This window comes from Chrysochloris asiatica, unplaced genomic scaffold (genome assembly GCF_000296735.1).
Source record: "Chrysochloris asiatica unplaced genomic scaffold, ChrAsi1.0 scaffold00176, whole genome shotgun sequence".
Classification (NCBI taxonomy): Eukaryota; Metazoa; Chordata; class Mammalia; order Afrosoricida; family Chrysochloridae; genus Chrysochloris; species Chrysochloris asiatica.
Genome location: NW_006408694.1, coordinates 3,251,974 through 3,276,331, shown reverse-complemented (window position 1 = coordinate 3,276,331; position 24,358 = coordinate 3,251,974). Strand labels below are relative to the sequence as shown.

Sequence of the window (24,358 nt, the reverse complement as noted above, 5' to 3'; positions counted from 1 at the left end):
GTGTGTTTTTAAAAAAAGTTAAAGTGGATAGAGAGAAATACTTTTAACTGATGGTATATGGAGGGGATTATAATCAATGTAATGAAACAAGTTTTATGAATTGTTGAATGTGAAACTGATGATGTGCCCTGTAAACTTTCACTCAATCCACAATAAAAACCTTAAAATAAAATAAAACCATAGCCAACTGACCAGTAGCCTTTGCTGCACAGGGCTGTGTGCATGCCCAGTAGATACCTCCAGCAGTGCGTGGAGGTGTCCACTCGCTCAGGCCCCCTTTCTAGTCATCACCATGGAGGTGCACAGATAGATATTGAGAAGTTAATGGGAAAAAGATTGTCCCCTGTTTTTATCTCTGAAGGTCAGTTAGGTATCTGCATGTGCACAGCATAATTCTTGAAATAGCTGAGTGCTTGTGTGTAGTAGTTGGGGTTGGCTCTTGCCTTTTATGTTGGGGTTTTACAGAGTGTTTATACAGTTTGTCTGTATGGCCAGACCTGCTTTTTTCTTGCTGGAGAGGCAGGAATAAAGGGTCCCACCCAGGTCAACTTTAGGGCTGGGTCCCAGAGTCAGGTGTCATAAGCAGTCGCCAAAGGATCAACCTTTGGGGCTTCTCCTCTCTGTGCTGTGGGAAAACTGTGGGCTCAATGCTGGACCCCTTTGGGGGTGCACACCCACCCACCTGAAGGTGTCCAGGCTGGGCAGAGAGAGCGCAACAGGGGAGTGCAGGAAGAAATGTGTAGAATCCCCCACACCTTTTATTGCAAATGTCACTGCATGGGTTTTAGCACTGTATCACTGTGTTAGTCTAGCTGTGGCCCCTCCCTCTGAACTCAGCCTGGGTGGGAGTGGCCTCAGGGAGAGTCCTGGCTCCCGATCAATTCTGAAATCACAATTATTTTCCTTTATACAGTGATTTTTCCACCGGTGGATGTGGGAAACTGATTATACTAGATCCAGAGCTCTGGAGCTGCTCCGTGAAAGCACTTTCTCTGGGTTTTCTGCACCTCCCCCATGGAGCCTGTCCTACCTGACTCTGCGTCTCCCACCTCCAAAACTGGAAGTCAATCCGTGATATCTTTAAAATTCTTCTCCAATACCATAACTCAAATGCATAAATTCTTCTACAGTCTTCCTTATTCATGTCCAACTTCGACACTGTTGAAAATACCATGGCTTGAGTCAGGTACATTTTAGTCCTCAAACTGACATCTTTGCTCTTCAACACTTTAAAAAGATGTTTTGCAACAGATCTGCCTAATGCAATATGTCGTTTTATTTCTTGACTGCTGCTTGTGTCATGAATGTTGATTGTGGATCCAAGCAAAATGACGTTTTTTGACAACTTCAATCTTTTCACCATCTATCATGATGTTATTTACTGGTCTAGTAGTGAGAATTTTTATTTTCTTTACATTGAGGTGCAACCCATCCTAAAGGCTAGTGTCTTTGATATTCATCAATTAGCATTTTAAATCCTCATAAATACTTGTTTTCAGCAAGCAAGATTGTATTATCTGCATATTGCTGATTGTTAATTAATCTTCCTTCAACCCTGATGCCACATTCTTCTTCAGATAATCCAGCTTCTTGAATTATTTGCTCAATGTACAGATTGAATAAGTATGGTGAAAGAATGCAACCCTGGCCACACCTTTCCTGATTTTAAATCATTCAGTGTCCCCTTGTCCTGTTTGACAATTTCTTCTTGGCTCATGAGCACAATTAAGTGTTCTGGAATACTCATTCTCCATAATGAGTTGTCCATAGCTTGTCATAATCCACACAGTTGAAAACCTTTGCATAGTCAATAAAGCACAGGTAACATCTTTTGGGTATTCGCTGACATCAGCAATGATATCCCTCATTCCACATCTTCTGAATCCAGCTTGAACCTCTGATAATTCCCTGCCAATGCACTGTTGTAGCCATTTAAAAATTATCTTTAGTAAAATTTTACTCATATGTGATATTAATGATATCATCCAGTGATTTCTGCATCCCACTGGGTCACCTCTCTTTGGAATTGGCATGGATCTCTCCCAATCAGTTGGCCAGGTAGAGGTCTGCTAAATTTCTTAGCATTGACTAGTGAGTGCCTCCAGTGCTACATCGGTTTGTTGAAAGATTTGAATTTGTAGTCTGTCAATTCCTGAAGCCTTGTTCTTTGCCAGTGACTTCAGTGCACCTTGGATTTCTTCCTTCAGTACTATTGGTTCTGATCATATGCTACCTCTTGAAATGGTTAAGTATCAGCCATTGCTTTTTGGAACAGTGACTCTGTGTATGCTTTCCATCTTCTTTTGATGCTTTCTACATCATTCAGCATTTTGCTCAAAGAATCCTTCAGTATTGCAAGTCAAGGATTAAATATCCTCAGTTCTTTCAACTTGAGAAATTCTGAGCATGTTCTTTCCTTTTGGTTTTCTAATTCCAAATCTTTGCACATTTCATTTCTTTTATTTTCTTTCCTTTTTTTTTTTTTGCACATTTCATTATATTATTTGACTTTGTCTTCTCAAGCTGATCTTTGAAGTTTTCTGTTCAGCTCTTTTACCTCCTTATGTTTTCCATTTGCTTTATCATCTCTCTGCTGGAGAGCAAGTTTCAGAGTCTCTTCAGATATTAATTTTGGCCTTTTCTTTCTTCTTTGTCTTCTTAATTACCTTTTGCATTCTTTCTGTATGATGTTCTTGATATAATCCCACAACTCTGGGTTTTCGATCATTAGTGTCTAATGCATCAAATCTGTTCGTGAAATGATCTCTAAATTCAAGTAGGAAATGTTCAGCATCATATTATGGCTCTCATGAACTTGTTTTAATTTCATCAGCTTCAGCCTAAACTTGCACATGAGCAGTTGATGGTCTGTTCCACCATCTGCCCCTGACCTTGTTTTAGCTGATGATATGGAGCTTTTCCACCACGTCTTTTCACAGATGTAGTCAATTTGATTTCTGTGTATTCCACCTTGTGAGGTCCATGTGTATAGTCATCTTTTATGTTGCTTAAAAAAGGTATTTACAGTGAAGTCATTGGCCTTACAAATTCTGTTGTGTGATCGCAGCATCATTTCTATCACCAAGATGCTAGGTATTAAGTAAATATTTGAAAAGTTACTGGATTCTAAGATTCTCAGCACCTAATTTTACTAGAATTTACAGCAATGATCTGGATATAGTTAGCACTGCATCTTTTTATTTATATAATTTTAGCTTTATATTGTGAGTTACCTGAATGTTTCCAGAGCAAATCAGTTTTCCATTCAGCAGTTCATACACATTTTATTTCATCTCATTGATTGCAATCTCAACAAGGTAGCATCACTTACCTACACCCTACCTGCCCTTCCTCTTTCCATTAGTCCTTCTTTCCTAATCCTTCTGAACTTTGTTCTTGGGTAAATGCTTCCCTTTTCACAAATCTCATGTAGTTGATTATTTTAAGGAATATGTACTTCCCTAGTGGTATTAGTCCCCTTATAAGCCTATTATTTGGCTGAAACTTGAGTTGTGGTGGTGAGTTCGGTTCTAGACCTGAAGGGTGATTAAAAGCCATAATGTTAGGGGTTCCTCCAGTGTCTATAAGACCAGTAAGCCTGTTTTGTGTGTGTGATTTTGAGTTTTGTTCCACTTTCTTCTCTTTATCTAATGTGATCCCTTTCTGAGCAGTTGGTAGAGGTAGCCAGCACTGTCTAATTCTTTTTGTCTCAGGGATAGGGAGACTGATGTGTACATGGCCTGTTACTAGTCCATTGGATTAACTGTTCTATGCCTCTTTAACTTTTTTCACTCCCCTTTTCTATTGACAGGGAGGCCAACAGTTGCACCTTAAATGGCCATTTATGAGCTTTTAAACTCAGCCATTACTCACCAAAGATGTAGAATGTTATCTTTGTGGGCTATGTTATGCCAGTTAACCTAGTGTTCCCTGATACCAAGACCATGAATCCCCAGGCCCACTGGGTCATTCCCTCAAGGTGTTTGGTTATGTTTGTTTAAGAAGGTTTCATAAGTTTGCTCCCTATATGCTCCATCCACCACATTCATGGACATATTTTGCAGCATAGATACACATGTACAAATATCCTCTGTCAAAGCTAGATATATTCATGGGTGTGGTCCTCTCTTCCTCCCACAGCCATTCAGACTGTATGTCTATCCATGCAGCCACTCATAGATCACCATTACTGCAGGATTGTGTATATAATAGCATTACCTCTGTTGCCTTTAACTCTTGCGTTCTTCCCAGTGTCTCCCCATTGTCTCATTTTTCACTGAGCTCCCCCTTATTGTATTTTGTCTTCCCCTTCACCAGAGTTACCAGGTGTAAGAAAGGAAAGGAGGGTAAATACTATCTAGACAGTAGACACATCCTAGTACTGCATCTTCTCACTGACTCCCACAGCTGCATCCCAGGGCTGATTTCCTGCTAATTCAGCTCCTTTCTTCTTACATTCCCTGCTACAGCCTATGGGATCAGAACGGACGGAAATGCGAAAACGGCAGATGTCAACAGCCCAGGAGACACCAGAAACTGCTCCAGGACAGCATGCTGGAGGAAATCGTGGCTCCAATGCCTGCTGCTTCTGCTGGTGCTGCTGCTGTAGCTGTTCTTGGTAAGATGTGGGCTTTTTATCAACACACTTCTGATGGGAAGACAGTACTCCTATGTAGTGCTGGTTTAGGGTTAATTCAACAAGTGGTCTTTTAGCAACTACTGCGTGCCTGAGGAGTCTTTGTGTGGCACTGCAGGTTAATGCACTGGACTACAAGGTCGGTTTGAACCGCATGGTCTACAATTGAAGCTCATCAGCTGCTCCTCAGAAACCCCTATACAGGGTCGCTATGAGTCGAAACTGATCCCACCACACTTCCCAAAAACAACACATATGCCTGAGTGTTACAAACAGTTAATGAGCTCAGCTGCTACCCAGAAGGTTGGAGGTTCAAGTTCACCCAAAGAGATATCTCAGAAGAAATATTTAGTGATCTACTTCCAAAAATAATCAGCGATTTAGAATCCTACTCTGATACTCATGAGTCACCTTGACTCAGAGCCAACTTGGACTGCAACTGATTTTACATATGCTCACATTGATTTGATGTTTGTAAAGGACACTCCCCTCCAAAAGGATAAATAAAGTAGAGAATGCATTCTAGTACTGGAGGAATTTATCTTCAAATCCGTGCTATCAGGCAAGCATACTTTAAATAACTAAGGGACGATATAATGCCATTTAGGATCTAATACTAACAGGGTAGAAACAGTGCCTGGAAAGTTAGAAAAGGGTGAACTCTGAGAACTATGTGGTTGGTAATGAAGGCATTGTGGAGGAACAGGATTTGAGATGGGTCTGAAGGCTGAATTATGAAGTAGAGACAGCCTGAATGTCTTCTAGTGCTCCTGTTTTATTAATTTTATTTATTAATAAAGAGAAATGTCAAAATATGTGCTTAAAATGAAAAAAAGAAATATAAAACCATAGACTAGTTCACTGGGTAGAGGAAGATAACCAATATCAGGAAAGTCTGGTCAGCTCCTGCTTGACTTGAGCTCATGCTAATTCCTAAAAAATACTATCTAGTGGAAGTTCTAGTAGCGTAGTGGTTACAAATCAGGCTGTGAACTGCAAGGTCAGCAGTTCAAAACTACCAGCTGTTCTGTGGGAGAAAGATGAGGCTTTCTGCTCCTGTAAAGATTTACAGCCTCGGAAACCTTGTACAGGGTCACTATGAGTCGGAACCGACTCCATGGCACACAGCAGCAGCAGCAGCAGTGGAAGAGGGGCACAGCAGTAGGAGTACCCAGGGACTAAAAGAATCATGGTGCTAAGAGGGTCCATCCACTGATGTTGTGAAGTGCCATCTAGTCAGTTCCAGCCCATAGCGACCCTGTATAGGGTTTCAAAGGAGCAGCTGGTGAGCTTGAACTGCCGACCTTGCAGTTCAAATGGCTTTGCAGTCTGATGCATTAACCCACAGTGCCCCACCAGGCTGGTAGGAGACTGGCTTATAGAATGTGCCCTTTGGGCATCCACTGATAGCAAGTGGGAATCTGGGAAACATAGTGCCACTATGAGTCGGAACCCATTCAAGGGCATCTAACAAAAACAAGAGGTGAGAAATGGCAAGTCTGACATTCAAGGCAAGACTTCAGTCTCAAGTAGGAATAGATATGACTAGTCAGGAAATGGAAAGCAAGGCTCAGGTGATGGCTAAGACACATGTGGTCATACAGGACCCACTCCAGATATGAAGATACCACCAGTGGCCGACAGACTAAAATTGGCCCTTTCCCTTTGCTAGTGAATTTCAGTGCTAAAGGACAATAGTCTGAGTTAGGGGCAAGCATTTCCTAGTGTTGATGAGACCCCCAGATAGTCTCAAGATTGGAGGCTGAAACCATGGCTTGAAGAAAGTTTTGTACTAGTGGTTTAAGAACAGCATGTGAGGACAAGTCCTAAAGGATACTCCTCCCATAAAATGGGATAATGTTCAAGAGAGCAAGATATGGGGCTGGGAGCCACATATCTGGATTTAGGATGAATCAGGAACTGGATGGAATTGAGACTGAAGCCTGAGGTATTGGCTGCTATAGGCAATCAGGACTGCAAAAGGCAAGAGCCACCCATATAAGTATTCCATTTGGATATAATTGTGGTTCATTGCTCAATTTTTCAAGACGTTCAGAAGCATGTTCTAATCTAGACTATTATTTTTACTATGTCTTTCTAAGAGCTAAATATGTGGTAATTTCTGTAAACAGTTCTCAAAATTCAGCCTTTTGTCTGTTTTATTTTTAAGACTTCAACAAAATAAATTTCTTCCTGTCTTGGGAGTGTGGGATTGAGATGTAGTGGGGATATGGTGAACACAAACAAATCCTAGGGGACAAAGAAATTTATTTTGAATGACATGAGTCACAGTTGGCAAGATTCTTCCAGACCATAGCACTTAGTGTTCTGACAGGGCAAGGAAATCATTCTTTATTTTAGAACCAAATAGAATTCATATATGGTACAGTAGAATAAGCACTGGCCTGCTAACTGCAGGGTCTGCGGTTCAAACCCACCAGCTGTTCTTTGGAGACCCTATACAGAGTTGCTATGAGTTGTAACCGACCCAATAACAATAACAACAACAGTTGCCTTTTTATAAAATATATCAATATATTAATTTTTTTTTACTTTCATTATGTAAAAATTCAAACATACACAATAGAATAATGAACCTCCATGTACTCATCATTCAGCCATGATAACTATCAACCCATCACTAGTCTACCTCATTCTTCCCCCCACTATATTATTTTAAAGCAAATCTCAGTCTTTATATCAATTAATCTTTGTATCTATCTGTGGTGCCTTGATTTTACCTGACATGGCTTTTTCATCCAAAGTCTTCTTAAATACCACCAAGTGATTGGATGAGACCGTGAAAATAAGGTATACAGGACTGTAAGGCTAAAATTGGTTAGTTTTGCCCTCCAGCAAGGTTTATAAGGAACTGCCTGAGAAGTAGAGACAGTAGATCTCAGGATCATCAAGAAGAAAGATGATGAGTAGAGTGTGAGACCCCTACCTAGAGAAACAGTGATGGCAGAGGCAATGGCTTAGGTGGCATACAGAGACAAAGCAGCTAAGGGTGCTAGACCCATGGACTGAGTAAAGTTGAGTACCTATGAGTAGGAGACTGGCTTGTAGAACGTGCCCTTTGAGCATTCACAGACTGGCTAAAAGAGCTTTGTTACACTTGCATGAGCAAGGCAAAGGCCAAAGGGCCGAATGGCTGAGAGGCCACAATATAAAGAAAACCCCAGAAAAACCTGTGCTTTTTTAAAAACCTTAATATGTTTGTATTTTCTATTCACATAGTTCTGGTGTGGCGCTGTAGGATAAGCACTGGACTGTGAAGTACAAGGTCGGCAGTTCAAACCCACCAGCTGCTCCTCAGAAACCCTATACAGTAAACCCTAGTCAATAAACAGAAGAATACCTAGTCAAAGGATGATCACCTCATCCCATCTTGCCCAGACTTTCTTAGTTTTAGCCTTGAAAAGATTCACACATCAGGAGACCCTTGAGTACAAGGATGGTTGATCATTTTACCTTGTATATATATAAAATAGATTTATTTCCCTATATTTCACCATAAACAAAAATGAATCCTTCCTCCCCAAAGCAAAGGGCAATTCTAGGTGATTTAAAGCTCTAAATGTTTTAATCAAGATGAAAATGTAGGATAATATCTTTATGGCCTTGATGTTGGAAAGAATAATCCTATATAAGAAAAAGTAAACTATCACATAATTCACAATAAGACATTAAAAAAAAAAAAAAAGAATAGCAAGCATGGGAGAGAGAAAATTCCCTATGAGGCTTTCTGCTCCCTTAAAGATTTATAGCCTGTACATGTTGGCTATGAATCAGAATTACTTGACCACCCAACCACTAGCACCGTGTTGGTAGATTATATGAGCGTATACATGGAAATTCCAAAAGAATTGTTGCTATAACAGATACAAACACAAAAGAATTCAGTAAAGATCAAGCATATAGACATTGGTGACCACGTTTCTGTCCCTTTGTCATATTCTGGTGACTTGTGCATTGCTGTGATGCTGGAAGCTATGCTACTGGTGTTTCAGATACCAGCAGGTCACCCATGGAGGACAGATTCCAGCAGAGATTCCAGACAATGACAAACTTGGAAGAACGAACAGGGATTAGCTTCTCAGGGATTAGCCTGAGATCCACTTCTAAGGGATTAGCCTCTGAAAACCTCTTGAACAGTAGTAAAACATTATCTGATATGGTGCCAGAAGATGAGCCCCTCAGGTTGGAAGATACTGAAAATATCAATGAGAAACTGTTGCCTCATCAAAGTAGAGTTGACTTTAATTACATGGATGGAGCAAAGCTTTTGGAACCTTCATTTGCTGATGAGGCATGACTCAGAATGAGAAGAAACAGCTGCAAACATCCATTAAAAGTCAAGCTTCAACTTATAATATTGAATGATTCTATGGACACATGTGAGAATGGCATAGGACCAGGCAGTGTTTGGTTCTGTTGGTCATATGGTTGCTATGAGTCAGAACCAACTCGACAGGACCTAACAGCAACATAGGAAAAGTATTGAACTATGCTGGAAGCAGCAAAGAAGATGGGAGCCCTCTGCTAACAGGAACCAGACAAGGATGCCCTTTGTCACCACTCCTATTCAATATTGTGCTGGAAGTCTTAGCAAGAGCTATACGGCAAGACAGGGACATTAAAGGCATCCAAATTGGCAATGAGGAAGTAAAACTCTCTATTTGCAGATGATATGATCCTATACGTAGAAAACCCCAAAGACTCAGTTAAAAAAAAAAGCTACTAGACCACATTGGAACATTCATCAAAGTGGCAGGATATAAGATCAATATAAAATCAGTTGGATTCCTCTATACCAAAAATGACAGTGCTGAAAAGGACATTAGGAAAGTAATACCATTTACAAAACCCACCCAAAGGATGAAATATCTAGGAATCTATGTAACCAGAGAAACAAAGGACTTATACAAAACACCAAAAGAGACCTACAAAAATAGAAGAATGTACCATGCTCCTGGATAGGAAGACTTAACATTGTGAAAATGTCAGTACTGCCCAAAGCAATTTACACATATAATACAATCCCAATACAGATTCCAACAACATTCTTCAAAGAGATGGAAAAAACAATTACAAAATTTATATGGCAATGAAAGAGACCTAGGATATGCAAAGCACTGCTTAAGAAGAAAAATAAGGTTGGAAACTTCTCACTCCCCGACTTCAAAATTTATTGCGTGGCTACAGTGGTCAAAACAGCTTGGCACTGGTACAATAAAAGATACATTGATCAATGGAACAGAGTCGAGAATCCAGAAATTCACCCATCCACATACAGCCAACTGATTTTTGACAAAGTACCTAAATATATTGCATGGGGAAGTGATAGTCTCTTCAACAGATTGTGCTGGCAGAACTGGAAAGCAATATGCAAAAGATTGAAACAAGACCTTCACCTCATGCCTTATACGAAAACTAACTCAACATGGATTAAAGACCTAAATGTGAATCACAGAAATATGAAGGCCATTAATGAAAAAATAGGGACAAATGTGCAGGCACCAATTCAGGGAATACACAGACTACCAAACATTTTGAAAACTACACAAACAAAATTAGACAAAATAGATGAATGGGACATGCTAAAATTAAAAACTTATGTGCATCAAAAGACTTCATCAGAAGAGTAAAAGGGAACCCACAGAATGGGAAAAAAATCTTTTGCAATGACGCATCAGACAAGGGACTCATTACTAAAATATATAGGAAACTACAACACCTCTACAAGAAAAAGACAAATAATCCAATTTAAAAATGGGCACAGGACATGAACAGACACTTCCTTCACCAAGGAAGAGATCCAGGCAGCCAACAAGCATATGAAGAAATGTTCACAATCACTAGCCATTAGAGAGATGCAAATGAAAACAACAATGAGCTGTTGTCTCACTCCAGCAATAACAGCAAAGATCAAAAAAGTAGAGAACAATAAATGCTGGTGGGGATGTGGAGAGACCGGGACACTCCTGCATTGCTGGGGGGATTGCAAAATGGTCCGACCTCTCTGGAAAGCATTATGGTGCTTCCTAAGAAGGTTGGAAACAGAAATACCTTATGATCCAGCAATTCCTCTACTTGGTATTTACCCACAAGAAATATGAGCCATAACACGAGTAGATATATGCAAACCAATGTTCATAGCAGCACTATTTACAATAGAAAAAAGATGGAGACAGTCTAAGTGCCCATCAACTGAAGAATGGATAAACAAACTGTGATACATAGACACAATGGAATATTGTGCTACCTTGAAGAATAACAAGGAAGCTGCAAGTCACCGCATAACATGGATGAATCTTGAGGACATTATGTTGAGTGAAATTAGTCAGTCACAAAAGGAGAAATACTGCATAGGGCCACTTCTGTAAAAGTCTATGAAAAAGAACCCATACTAAAGGGCTGGAGGAGATTCTCTGCTGGTTACTGGGATGTGAGGGTGGGGTGAGGGGAGGGAAGGGAAGGTGATGCACAGGGTAGGAAATAGACACAGGATAGTTTGAGTGCTGGAAGGGGGCAATACACAGAAGGGGGAAGGGAATGGAAGAACAAAGCGGACTGGAAAACAATTAGGCAGGTTTGCATGGGCTAAGTGGGACAGAGGTAAATAATGATGTATGCACAATCTTGGAACAACAGGGCTCTAGGATACAGGGGTTGAGGCATGGTTGGAATGGGAAAGCGGGGGGGAAATAATGTTAAGATGCTTGGCTGTCTTTTGAATCTTCGTTTCCCTGGCATGCCATTATAAAATGGACACTTGAGGGGGAGAGAAAGGAATAGCCAGAAATATTGCCATATAAAGCTTGTCAGTCTGTCTTCTGCCTGTAACTGATTGGAATACCTAAAACGAGGCTACAACGTGCCCAGTGAAGGAGGCTTCCTGTGGAGCCTCTGCAATACATAAGAGTATAGGTAGAAACCTGAACCACACCCAGAATCTTCTGAGGTGGGAAATTTCTACTTGAAAGGACAAGCAGACCAGCCTGGAGAGGCTAGAAGAACAGAAGATACTTCTTGAAAGAAAGACCTACAGGAAAAATACAAAACAAAATAGGCAGTCTGACTGATTGCTACAAGAACAAGCAAGTTGCTTGTCCAGGAGACATCCAGGCAAGTGGTTGGGTTCCCTCAGGGCAATTCCCCTTCCAAGACTAAGACTCATGGGAATACATGCTGTGATTGGTGACCACTTTCGTCAACAATAAGGAGAAGTGAGGGAAAAACAATGAAGCTGTGAGCAAAGCCCTACAATGGTCAATAGACTCCCGTGAACCTGGTTGTCCAGCAGCGTGGCAAGACTTGGGGATTCTTGGGCCCAGAATCAGTGACATAGCCACAGAGGACTAGAGTGGAGAATAAAGTGTCCAGCTGAAAAGAAGAGAGGGCATATGCATAAGAACACTCACACTTGCAGATAATACCCACTTGACCTGGCTTCAATGACTGGGTGATCACAGCTCAACTAGAAGAAGAAAGAAGAGAGGGAAAAAGAGTAATGTGATACAATTTGATGAACTTGACCTACACCTGTGGATGCAGTAGCTCAAAAAAAGGAACAAATCTTACAGCAAGGTCATTCCCACCCCCTCCATACACAGAGTAGACAGAGACGGACAACTTGGACATTGGCTATCCAAAATGGGGGGTCTACAAAGGCAAGAAGTAACTGGATTACAAGCTTTCAAAAGGGAGCCTAGATCCAGAGGGTGTGGAGGAAGGTAGAATCTCCACTAAGTAGTATCCAATCTGTCTGGGTGGGATGGATGAAAAGGTATGTGGATAGGTCTCTTGTGATACAATAGTGAGTAATTGTTATCAGGACTGATTGTGAGGGTTGGAAATATAAAGGTAGATGTTTTGTAGCAAAAGGAGAGGAGTGATTGACTTTGCAGTCTAGGAGCAGAGGTCCCTGGGACCATCAATGGAGAAGAGCAGAAAGTGGGACCCTACCCAGAGAAGCAGTGACACCAGAGATGCAGGCAGAGATGATGACATGGAGAGATGGAATGGCTGGGAACTCTAAACCCAAAGAGGGAGAAGAGCTGTGTGCTGACGACCATGGGGATGATGCATGGAGGGGATTGTAATCATGGCAATGAAATGATATATGACAGGATGAATGTAATGCTAATGTTCTACCATGTAAACTATCACATAATTCACAATAAAACATTAAAAAACGAAGAAGAAGAAGATGGGAGAAGTACACATAGTTACTATACCAAAAGGAAGTGGTAATGTTCAATCATTTCAAGAGGTAAAATATGATCAGGAACCAATGGTATTGGCAAAACAAGTTCAAACTGCTCTGAAGGCATTAACAAAAACCAAGTCTCCAGGAATTGATAGAATACCAATTGAAATGTTTCAACAAACTGACGCTACACTAGAAGCACTCGTAAGTCTATGCCAAGAAATTTGGAAGACTACAGACATCAGTGAACAATATTATGAGTATTGCATGCAAGTAAAATTTTGCTGAAGATAATTCAAAAAATGGTTGCAGCAATGCATTGACAGGAAGCTGCCAAAAATTCAAGCTGGATTCAGAAGAAGATGTGAAACATTGCTAAAATCAGTAGATTTTGGCTGAAAGCAGAAAATACCAGAAAAATGAGTAACTTTAAATATGCAGGTGATACAACCTTGCTTGCTGAAAGTGAAGGGACTTGAAGCCCTTGCTGATGAAGATCAAAGAATATAGCTTTCAGTATGGATTACAACTCAATGTAAAGAAAACCAAAATCTCACAGCTGTACCAATAGACATTGTGATAAATAGAGAGAGCATAGATGTTGTCAAGGTTTTCATTTTACTTAGATCCATAATCAACACTCATGGAAGCAGCAGTCAAGAAATCAAAGGACATATTTTATTAGGTAAATCTGCTGCAAAAGACCTCTTCGAACTGTTAAAGAGCAGGAATGTCACTTTGAGGACTAGGGTTCACGTCACACAAGCATGATATTTTCAACTGCCTCATATGCATATGAAAGTTGGGGAATGAATAAAAAATACTGATGGAGAATGACATTTGAATTATGGTGCTCATGAAGAATATTGAAAGTACCATGAGCTGCCAGCAAGTGCTTAGAGTCCTCTTCACTTTCTGTCTTAGAAGAAGTACAAGTAAAATGCTTCTTAGAAGTAAGGATGGCTAGACTTCATCTCACATACTTTGGACATGTTGTTAAGAGGAACCAGTCCCTGGAAAAAGACATCATGCTTGGTAAAGTGGAGGGTCAGCGAGAAAAAGGAAGCCCTTCAATGAGGATGGCACAGAATGGGGAAGTATTTTGTACTGTTGTGCATAGGGTCATATGAGTCAGAGCCAAATTGGTGGCACTTAAAAATAACTAAGTCTCCAGGGCCCATAAAATGAGTGACCGGGCTTGGGGGTAATTTGATGGTTTCTCTGGACTGGACTTGCTTATGGATACGGCTGCTTATAGTTCCAGATAGAACAGAAGATTCTTCAGATCAAGGAATATGTTTGTTTCCTCAGAGTACAAGTGCCATCAAATCAGTTCTGACTCATAGCAACCCTACACACAACAACCCTACACACAACACTGTGTAATCCTACACCATCTTCACAATTGTTATGTTTAAACCCATTGATGCTGCCACTGTGTCAATCCATCTCGTTGGAGGTCTTCCTCTTTTTTTGCTGACCCTCCAATTTACCAAGCATGATGTCCTATTCCACGGACTAGTCCCTCCTGATAACATATCCAAAGTATGAGAGATGAAGTCTCGTCATCCTGGCCTCTCAGGAGCGTTCTTAGCTGTACTTCCTCCAAAACAGATTTGTTGAGCAAGAGAGAAGAGCAATTTAGAAACTGGCTGTGTAACATGGGGAATTTAAAGGCATGAGGTGGCTAGCTTACACTTTTGTTGTTGTTAAGTATCCATATAGTTCTGACTCATAATGACTTTAAAAAGCCTGCACTGACAGACAGATGTTGGCTGCACTTGAAATGCATTGGCCTGGAAATGAGCCTGTATCTTCTGCCTGACAGGCAAGAATCCTACCACTGATCTACTGATGCCTCAGTAACCAAAACCTCAGGTGACAAAAACTTGACACAAAATATATTCATTACCTTTTCGGGAACACAACATCTGCTTCAAAATGTTCCTACTTTAAAAAAGAGAGAGAGAGAAAATGTCAAATGTTAAATAAGTTTTGCATTATTTAGTTCACTATATAGTTTCCAATTCTCTTAGAAATCTTGTGTCAAATTCATAGTTTCTTTTTTTTCTCTGGACTTTTCCACACCTACTGTGCAGTAATGCGTCCTGCTTACAAAAGAAGCCTGGGAAGCCATACAATATTTATGCGCACATAGAAAGAATATCACCCGGAGGCCTCTCAAATTTGGTGCTTCTTTATTTTTAAGAAGCCATTAGCTACTGAAACTTTTGTCCAGGCATCATGAAGTCAACAAGTCAAAAGAGATCCTGAATTTCTAATGATTTGCACATTTAAAGTAACATAGAATTAAATACACACATAATTTATAAAGCAGATGTGCTGAAAACATGCTGAAAGACAAAATAGTGTAAAAAATGATAAAGATTAATTTAATAAAATGTATTGAAGCAATAGCATGACAGAACAAATACAAATAGTCCATGGTAAAAACACATTCTGAAATTCCTGGGAAACACTAAGAGCATTCTTGTTAAAATCAAGAGGAAGACAAGGATGCCCACAATCCCCACTACTACTTCACATTGTACTTAACACTATCTAATGCAATTAGATGAGAAGCAGTGATAGAAGTCTCACCTTACAAGCAGGGGACTCAACCATTGCAACTCATACACAGCCACCACCCCTCTGTCAGTGGACACTTGCTTGTTGCTAAGATGCTGCAAAGGTATAAGCAGTTTCCAGAATAAGACAGAGTAGGAAGAAGAGCCTAATTTTAAAAAGTAGCCAATGAGAACATATTGCATGAATAATTTATTTCACAAAAATCAGTATAAAGGTGATCCCTATGAGTTAGAGGTTAGAAATATCTCAACTGTTTAACTTCTCCAACATGCTATACTACTCCATAGTCCTTGATATCAATAATGACTCCTCCCTTCCCTCAAGTCCCAGGGTCCTTCAACACACTGCATCATCTCACAAAACTCACAGTTGTCAAAAGAAATGAGTCATCCAATTGTGGCGGCTGCCAAGTCCCAAATCTGTAGTTCAGAGATCAGTCTGGAGGAATCTTCTCACCTATTTAGTCTTAGGAGCTGATGAACTCAAATCTGCAGGTCAGACAACAGACTGTCACTGCAGGAGGCTGCAGGAGTGAATCAGGTCAGATGTCGGGTTGAAAGTCCCATGAACTGGAGGCCAGATGCGCAATCCCATGTAAGAGAAGGAACTTGTCGAAGCAGTCTTAAAAATTTGAGTCAAACCATGCCCCCAAGGGAAACTAAGGTGGTGACTTGAGTCACACGCTTTAGTAAGGTGGGGGCATCCTTAATCTTTAGCTCCACCATAATCTTTACTCCTTGTTGCTGTTGTTATGTGTCGTGGAGTCAGTTTCGACTCCTAGCGACCCTGTACAGGGTTTCCGAAGCTGTAAATCTTTATAGGAGCAGAAAGACTCATCTTTCTCCTGCCGAACAGCTAGCTGGTAGTTTCGAATCTTTACTCCTTAGCCCCACTCTAATCTGTACTCCTTAGCATCTCATTTCAAAACAGGTCCATAATCACAGGCATAGAGGCTAGAATTGATAATATATCACTAAATGGAGAAATTTTACTAGAAGATCCATAATAAATATTTAGCTGCCCTGCAGGCCATCCCTTGGCTTTCTAGCCATTTTCCATTTCATACTTGAAGGGTTAACTTCCCCCTCCCCATCACTTACCAGTCCAAACCAGTCATTAACAGTTCTTCACTATGGTAAAGAGTTCTAAGGGTGGTACCCAGCCATTCAGGTCTGCTGTTCGTGTCTGTCTGACCTGGACAAGTTCTTCAGAAGGTTGTCCATCTTCACCCTTCTTGGCTCTGAAAAATTTGTGCTGAGGAAAGATTATTCCCTTGTTCTGAGTCTCTCTCTCTCGGTATCAGCATAATTTAGGTTTTCTCCATTTAGTTATTCCTTTACCTTCAGGTATAATATCCTTCCTTCCATTTATCATTTACTTTTACCCAAACTTTACCACATTGGGAAGAGACATCAGGTTCAGTTGCTGTGCCTGTCCACATTGCTGATAGCAAGAGCAGTCTAGCAAGTGCCTCCCCCGGTCCACTCCCATTCATGTTAGGTAGGGTCACATAGGTACGAGACTAGCAGGCTGTCTCGGCCACTAGGCGATATGGTGCTATTCACTGTCAATCCCAATTTTGTCAGATGGGGAGAAGGTACAGCCCATCCTATCAGGTCTCTGGGAATTCTGGCATATAGATTTAGGGGTATAGTTACAGTCTCCAGTTGAGGGATCACTCCTGTTTCTGGTACTCGCAGCTGCATTCCTGATCCTGGGACGAGATCTATACAAAGTCCAAGTCACTTCTCACCACACTCTAACAGTAAGCTGGTGAGTTCAAATAACCTCTAGGCAACACACTGAAAGCACATTGGGATCCTTCCCACATGAAAACTGTGACAAGCTCTTTTCTGAGATTGGGATGAAAAATAAGGCTTTTACAGGATCAATCACTGACTCAGTCTCCTTTAACCTGCTGTGTTTTCTGTACTGTTGATACTATGTCTAGATCAGCTGAAGCCACAGTTTTGTTGTTGTTGTGTGTGTGCTGTGGAGTCAGTTCTGATTCACAGCGACGCTGTACAGGGTTTCCAAGGCTGTAAATCTTTACCAGAGCAGAAAGCCTCATCTTTCTCCCACAGAATAGCTGGTAGTTTTGAACTGCTGACCTCAAGGTTTGCAGCCCGATCCGTAACCACTACGCTATCAGAGCTCCTTTGTCACAGGTGTCACTACTTTATTTAGGGCTCAATAGTCTACTGTCGACCTTCACAAGCCATCTGCCTTTTTCACAGGCCATGTTGTTGTTGTTAGGTTCCATCGAGTTGGTACCGACTCATAGCAACCTTATGCACAACAGAATGAAACACTGCTCAATCCTGGGCCAACCTCACTACTATTGCCACACTTGAGTCCATCGATGCTGCCACATGGCCAATCCATCTCGTTGGGGGTCTTCCTCTTTGTCTCTGAATCTCCACCGTACCAAACATGATATCCTTCTCCAGCCATAGAGGACTGTAAAACTGAGTATTTGTTGGCACCAACACTCCAGCCTTCAGCATGTCTTTAATCAAAGCAGTAATCTCGTCTTGCCTACCAGGTAGCCTATACTGTTTCAAATTAACAGTCTGAGTGGGTTCAGGCAATTTGAATGGTTCCCATTTAGTAAACTCAATCAATAGTGGCCTAAGGGCAGAGTTACATTCCTTCCATTTTACAATGTGGGGTAGAGGGAGTGTTCCCCAATTAGACATAATATCCATACCAATATTCATTTAGGTAAGGGAGATTCAGCTCCTCATACAAGATCTGTTTAAATCTTCCAATTCTCATCCAAACTTTCATCTTAATCCTATCAATTTTTGCATCCCCCTATCTCCTAGTCTAACCTTGGTGGTAGTGGTTATGTGCCATTGAGTTGGTTCTGACCCATAGCAACCCTGTACAGGACTTCCAAGGCTATAAATATTTACAGAAGTAGACATTCTCATCTTTCTCCTGCAGAACAGCTGGTAGTTTCAAACTGCTGACCTTGAGGTTAGCAGCCCGATTCATAACCATTACACTACCAGAGCTCCTTAGACATGGTTCCTTTATATTTTAGCAGCTGATTTGGGGATTACAATACATTGGGCTGCTGAGTCCAAGAGTTCTAAGAAAGTCTCTTCCCCATACCCAGGCCATTTTACCCACATATGCACATATGGCCTCCAGTGCCCTGCTGGGGACTGGACCAGAAGACTCTGACCACCTTGTCAATCATGATCTTGATCAGCTAGCTGAGCCTCTGCTCCAAATGGTCCCAGGTGGGAATTCCCATCATTAAATTCTTTCCAGCTAGGACGAATAGAATGGATTCATTTAGGCCTCTTTAATATTAGGGACCAGCAAAAGTTTCCTCCCAACCTCCTGTAGTGCTGTATTAAAACCTTTGTATCATCTCCATCAAGGTGAGCTATATTTATCCCATTTCTCAGTAACCATCTAAAAATCTCTTTCCTAATTGGGGTCAGTTCTATCCTAATTGCCTCTTCCTTTCTCCTATTAATTACCCCTAAGTTTTTTGCATCTGTAAAACCCATGTAGGGAAGCCAACAATTCTGCCACTGCTTCTCAGATAGTTGCTTTGTTTCACAGTAGTAAGATGACATGGGGTGCCCACGTAGAAGGGGCTCCCTTGATTACCATATTTGCCACGACCTGTGTAAGGGCATAGTCATTGGATGAATATCATGGTCACCATAAAGCCATTCCAACACTTCTTCCATCAGTAGCCCAATAGCGGCTCCCTCTGGAGTGCTCCATTGAGTATTTAGCGAGGGAGAAGGGCAGTTTTCCTTCTCAGGTAAACAGATTTTACTGCAAATTTTATCCAGTCCACCAGGCCGGCTGTCTCCTCTGGATTAACCTTCCATGTAAGTGGATTTAATATTACTATTCATGACTGTTCCATAGGGAGTTATGGGTCTTGCATCAACTCACCCATCCTCTTCCATTCTGTAGCATTCTAAACTAAAGACTGTGCCTTTAAATTAACTGCTTTCACAGTCCATTTTAGTAAGGGTTCCTCCGGATGCTGACAATACCAGTCTACAAACTGAAGCAACTCCTTTACATTATACCCTCCTAGTTTTAATAACTTCTTGTTTTTTTCCCACTTTTTGTAATACCTTCTTAGTGACCAGAGGTCATAAGGTACTTCCTATTGTTCTAACCCAATTTTTCCTTTCCGAAATCTAGTCTGAGACAAGTGGTCTGACCTCACTGGATCTGGGCTTGCTTCAGTGCTACCGTCAGCACCTACATTCTTTTTCCTTCCCATTGCAGTTACTACTGACAACAAAAAACAAGGAATTATATGTCTTGTTCTTTCCCTATTACTCTGTATTTCCATATGTATCCAACTAACTAATTCATCAGGACTATAGTCCTTTATATAAATTATCATTCCTCCCTTCCCTCAAGTCTCAGCATTCTGCAACTTGTTGCAACATCTCACAAAACTCACAGTTGTCAAAAGAAGTAGCTCATGCAATTGTGGGGACTGTTGTTGTTGTTATGTGCCGTGGAGTCGATTCCAACTCATAGTGACCTTATACAGGGTTTCCGAGGCTATAAATCTTTACGGAAGCAGAACGCCTCATCTTTCTCCCACAGAACAGCTGGTAGTTTCGAACTGCTGACTCTGAGGTTCACAGCCTGATTTGTAACCACTACGCTACCAGAACTCACTTAACTAGTAAGTCCAAAATCTGTAGTTCAGAGATCAGTCTGGAGGAATCGTCTCACCCACGTAGTCTTAGTAGTTTGGCAGATCAGCTGACAGGCTATTGATGCACAAGGCTGTGGGAGCTGGTGAATCAGGTAAGGAGAGGGGCTGAAAGTCCCATGAATTGGGATGTAATGAGCCAGATAAAGATCCAGAGCAAGAGAGCGAACTTGTCCAAAGCAGTAGTATAAATTAGTCAAACCATGCCTCCAAGGAAAACTAAGGGTGGTAACTTGAGTCACACCCTCTAGTAATCCTTGCTGCTGCTGCTGCTGCTGCTGCTGCTGTTAAGTGCTGTCGAGTTGGTTCCAACCCATAGAGATCCTGTATAGGGTTTCCAAGGAGCAGCTGGTGAGTTTGAACTGCTGACCTTGCAGTTCAAACCAACTTTGCAGTCCAGTGCATTAACCCACAGCACCACACCAGGACTCCTTAGCTCCACTGCAATCTTTACTCCTTGGTGGTGGTGACTGTATGTCACAGTCAATTCTGACTCAACTCAACCCTGTATAGAGTTTCTGAGGCTATAAATCTTTATGGGAACAGAAAGCCTCATCGTTCTCCTGAGGAGAAACTGGTGGATTCTAACTTCTTACCTTGAGGTTAGCAGCCCAGCTCACAATCTGCTATAATACCAGGTCTCCAAATCTTTATTCCTTAGCATCTCATTTCAAAATGGGTTCATAATTACAAGCATAGAGGATTTGTAATACATCACAAAATGGAGAAATTTGGCTAGAAAGGCCATAATCAATAATTTGCTGCCATGCATATATGGACTACACAATCTGAGTCACAAACAATCACAATGGTGTGGGTCCAGGCAGCATTCATTCACTTATGAGTGGGGTCCTTATGAGTCAGGGCTGATTCAACAGTACTAACAACAAAAACAATGCAATTAGACAGGAAAACACAATGAGAAGACCAAGAAATGAAGGGGAGGGGAAACGTGGAGGAAAAAATGAAATAAAGCTCTCTGTGTTGACAGTTGATATGAGAGTAATCTGGAAATTTAAAAAGAATTGTTGCTAAAACTGATGCAAACACAAAAATATTTCAATAAAGAAAAAGCATATAAAACGTAACATACTTAATAGCCTTCAGAACTTGTACCTAAATTATAAACAACCCTCACTATTTAATAATAAATAGAAAAACAGCCCAATTTGGAAAATGAGCAAAGAACTTAAGTAGACATTTCACCAAGGAAGAAATTCAGATGGCCAACAACCACGAGCGAAGAGGCTGAATGTCATTAGTCATTGGTGGTGGGTATCATCAAATTGATTTCAACTCATAGCAACCCCATGTGAGAGTGTAGACTTGTCCCAGGAGGTTTTCTAGGTTGTAATCTTTACAGGTGCAGATCACCAGCTCTTCTCCCACAGAAACACTGGGTTAGCAGCAGAGAGCTTAACCACTGCACTACCAGGGATCCCTACACTGAGAAACTCCTAGACCTAGGGGAAGATGGCTGCTAAAACACATGGAAGTAGATCTTCAAGGAATGCTGGGCCTATAGATGCTGAAAGGAGACAAGGGCCTTTCTCTAGAGTCAACACAGACAGAAAGCCTTCCCCTAGAGCTGGTTTTATGAATTTGGACTTACGGTCTCCTAAACTTTGAGAGAATAAATGCCTGTTTGTTAAAGCCATTCATGTGTGGTACTTCTATTATAGTTATTGTTGTTGTTGTTAAGTGCCGTTGAGTTGATTCCGACCCATAGCGGCCCTGTATAGGGTTTCCAAGGAGCAGCTGGTGAGCTTGAACCACCGACCTTGCAGTTCAAACGACTTTACAGTCTGACACATTAGCCCACAGCGCCCACCAGGACTCTATTATAGTAGCACTAGATAACTGAGACAGAATTTGTTATAGCAGCACTGGATAGCTAAGACAGAATATACCCCATCGAGTCTGTTCCAACTCATAGAGACCCCATAGGACAGAGTAGAGGTGTTCCTTTGGGTTTCTGAGACTAAATCTTTATGGCAGCTGGAAGCCTCATCTTTCTCCCCCAGAGCAGCTGGTTGGTTTGTGCCTTCAGTCTTGTAGTTAGCAGCTACTGCACACCAGGGTGCTTTGGTAATATCATTAGGAAAATGCAAATCAAAACTACAGTGAGATACCATTTAACAACCACAACAGAAAATAACAGGAATTGGTCAGGGTGTGGAGACATTAAAACCCTAATGAATAAATTTCTGGTGGGAATGCAAAATGGTACAGCCACTGCAGAAAACAGGAAAACAGTTCAATGGTTCCTCAAAAAGTTAAACATAGAGTTACCATATGACCCAGCTGTTCTATTCCTTGTTGCTGTTACTGTTGTTGTCAAGTGCCATCAAGTCGGGTCCAACTAATAGCAACCCTGTATAGGGTTTCCAAGGAGCAGTTGGTGGATTTGAACTGCTGACTTTGTGGTTCGCAGCCCAGTATTGATCCTACAGCACCACACCAAGAGTTCTGTTCTACTCCTAGATACTTACATATGTTTAATGAAATTAAAACATGCCTCCACACAAATTAAAGTAGCCAAAAGAGAAAACAATGCAAATGTCCATCAACTTACGAATGGATAAATGAGTCTGTATCCATACAATAGAATATTATTTAACAATAAAAAATAATGAAGTAATGATACATGCTACAATGTGGATGAACCTTGAAAACACTATGCTAAGAAAGAAGCCAACCACAGAAGATCACAGACTATATTATCCAGAATAAGCAAATCTATAAAGATAGAGAAAAAACTGAAGTCATCAACAATTTCATTCTACTTGGATCAACAATCAAGCCCATAGAAGCAACAGACAAGCAATCAAATGATTTGCATTGAACAAGTGTGCTGCAAAAGATCTCTTTAAAATGAAAAAAGCAAAGGTGTCATTTTGATGACTACTGTGCACCTGGCTCAAGTCATGGTGTTTCCAATCATCTTCCTGAGAACTGGACAATGCAAAAGGAAGACAGAAAAAAAAATTGATGCATTTGAAATGTGGCAGTGCTGTGGAATTGAATAAACAGTGACTCTGTAAGATAAGCACTGGACTGCAAACCACAAGGACAGTGGTTGGAGCCCACAAAGATTTACTGCCTTGGAAACCCTATACAGGGTCACGATGAGTTGGTACTTAACAACAACAGCAGCAACCAGAAGAATGAACAAATTGTTCTTAGAAGAAACTCAACCAGAATGGCCCTTGGAAGTGATGATGACAAGACTTTGGCTCACTTACCTGGACCTGTCATCAGGAAAGACCAGGCACTAGGAAAGGACATCATGTTTGGTAGAGGGTCAGTGAAAACTAGAGAAACCTTCAGTGAGATGGACTGACAATAGACTCAAACATTCCAATGCTCATGAAGGTGATGTAGAACCACCATTTAACTCTGTGATACATATGATTGCCATGAATGGGAGCCAACTCGATGGCAACTAACAACAACAACAATAGAGAGGGAAAGTAGATGAGTGTTTGTCTAGGGCTCTTGGAGAACCGTGAGGCTGGAAAAATGAGAAGTGACTGCTAATAAGCACAAAATGTCTACTTTGGGATAGTAAAAATGTCCTAAAATTAGAATATGGTGATTGATGGTTGCTAACTCTGATTCACAGAGTTAGCAACCATCAATCACCATATGTGAATGGAGTCTTGGTGTGGCACTGTGGGTTAAAGCGCCAGACTGCAAAGCCATTTGAACTGCAAGGTTAGTGGTTCAAGCTCACCAGCTGCTCCTCGGAAACCCTATACAGGTTCACTATGGGTCAGATCCAATTCGATGGCACTTAACAACAACAACAACTCTGTGAATACACTAAAAATATGTGCACTTTAACAGATCAACTATCTGGTATGTGAATGGTAGCTAAATAAGGCTATAAAAATTAATAACCTTCATATTACAAACCGCTTGTTAAGTGCTGTAGAGTCACTTACAACTCGTAGCAACTCTGTATAGGGTTTCTGAGGAGTGGCTGGTGAGTTTGAACCACTGACCTTGCAGTTCAAACTGACCTTGCGAGCAGTGCATTATCCCACAGTACCATACCAGGACCCCTCAAACTGGTTAGTTCTAGTTAAAAGAGAAGATGAAGTGAAAAAAAAAGATATTTGGAATAAATTTACAAAGAATGTACATAAGGAAAACTCAACTTTTTGAAAGATGCAATAGTATGTTTTTATTGTACCTTTTT

General features: G+C 41.0%; 1 protein-coding gene across 1 annotated transcript in view; it reads left to right on the top strand.

Annotated features, from left to right (window-relative positions):
* The window catches only part of LOC102836625 (regulator of G-protein signaling 20-like), a 161,132-nt gene that overhangs the window by 109,478 nt on the left and 27,296 nt on the right, over nucleotides 1–24,358 (top strand). Inside the window, exon 2 of the mRNA XM_006871855.1 lies at nucleotides 4,470–4,618. Coding sequence (XP_006871917.1) covers nucleotides 4,470–4,618 — 149 coding nt within the window. The remainder of the gene's footprint in view (nucleotides 1–4,469; nucleotides 4,619–24,358) is intronic.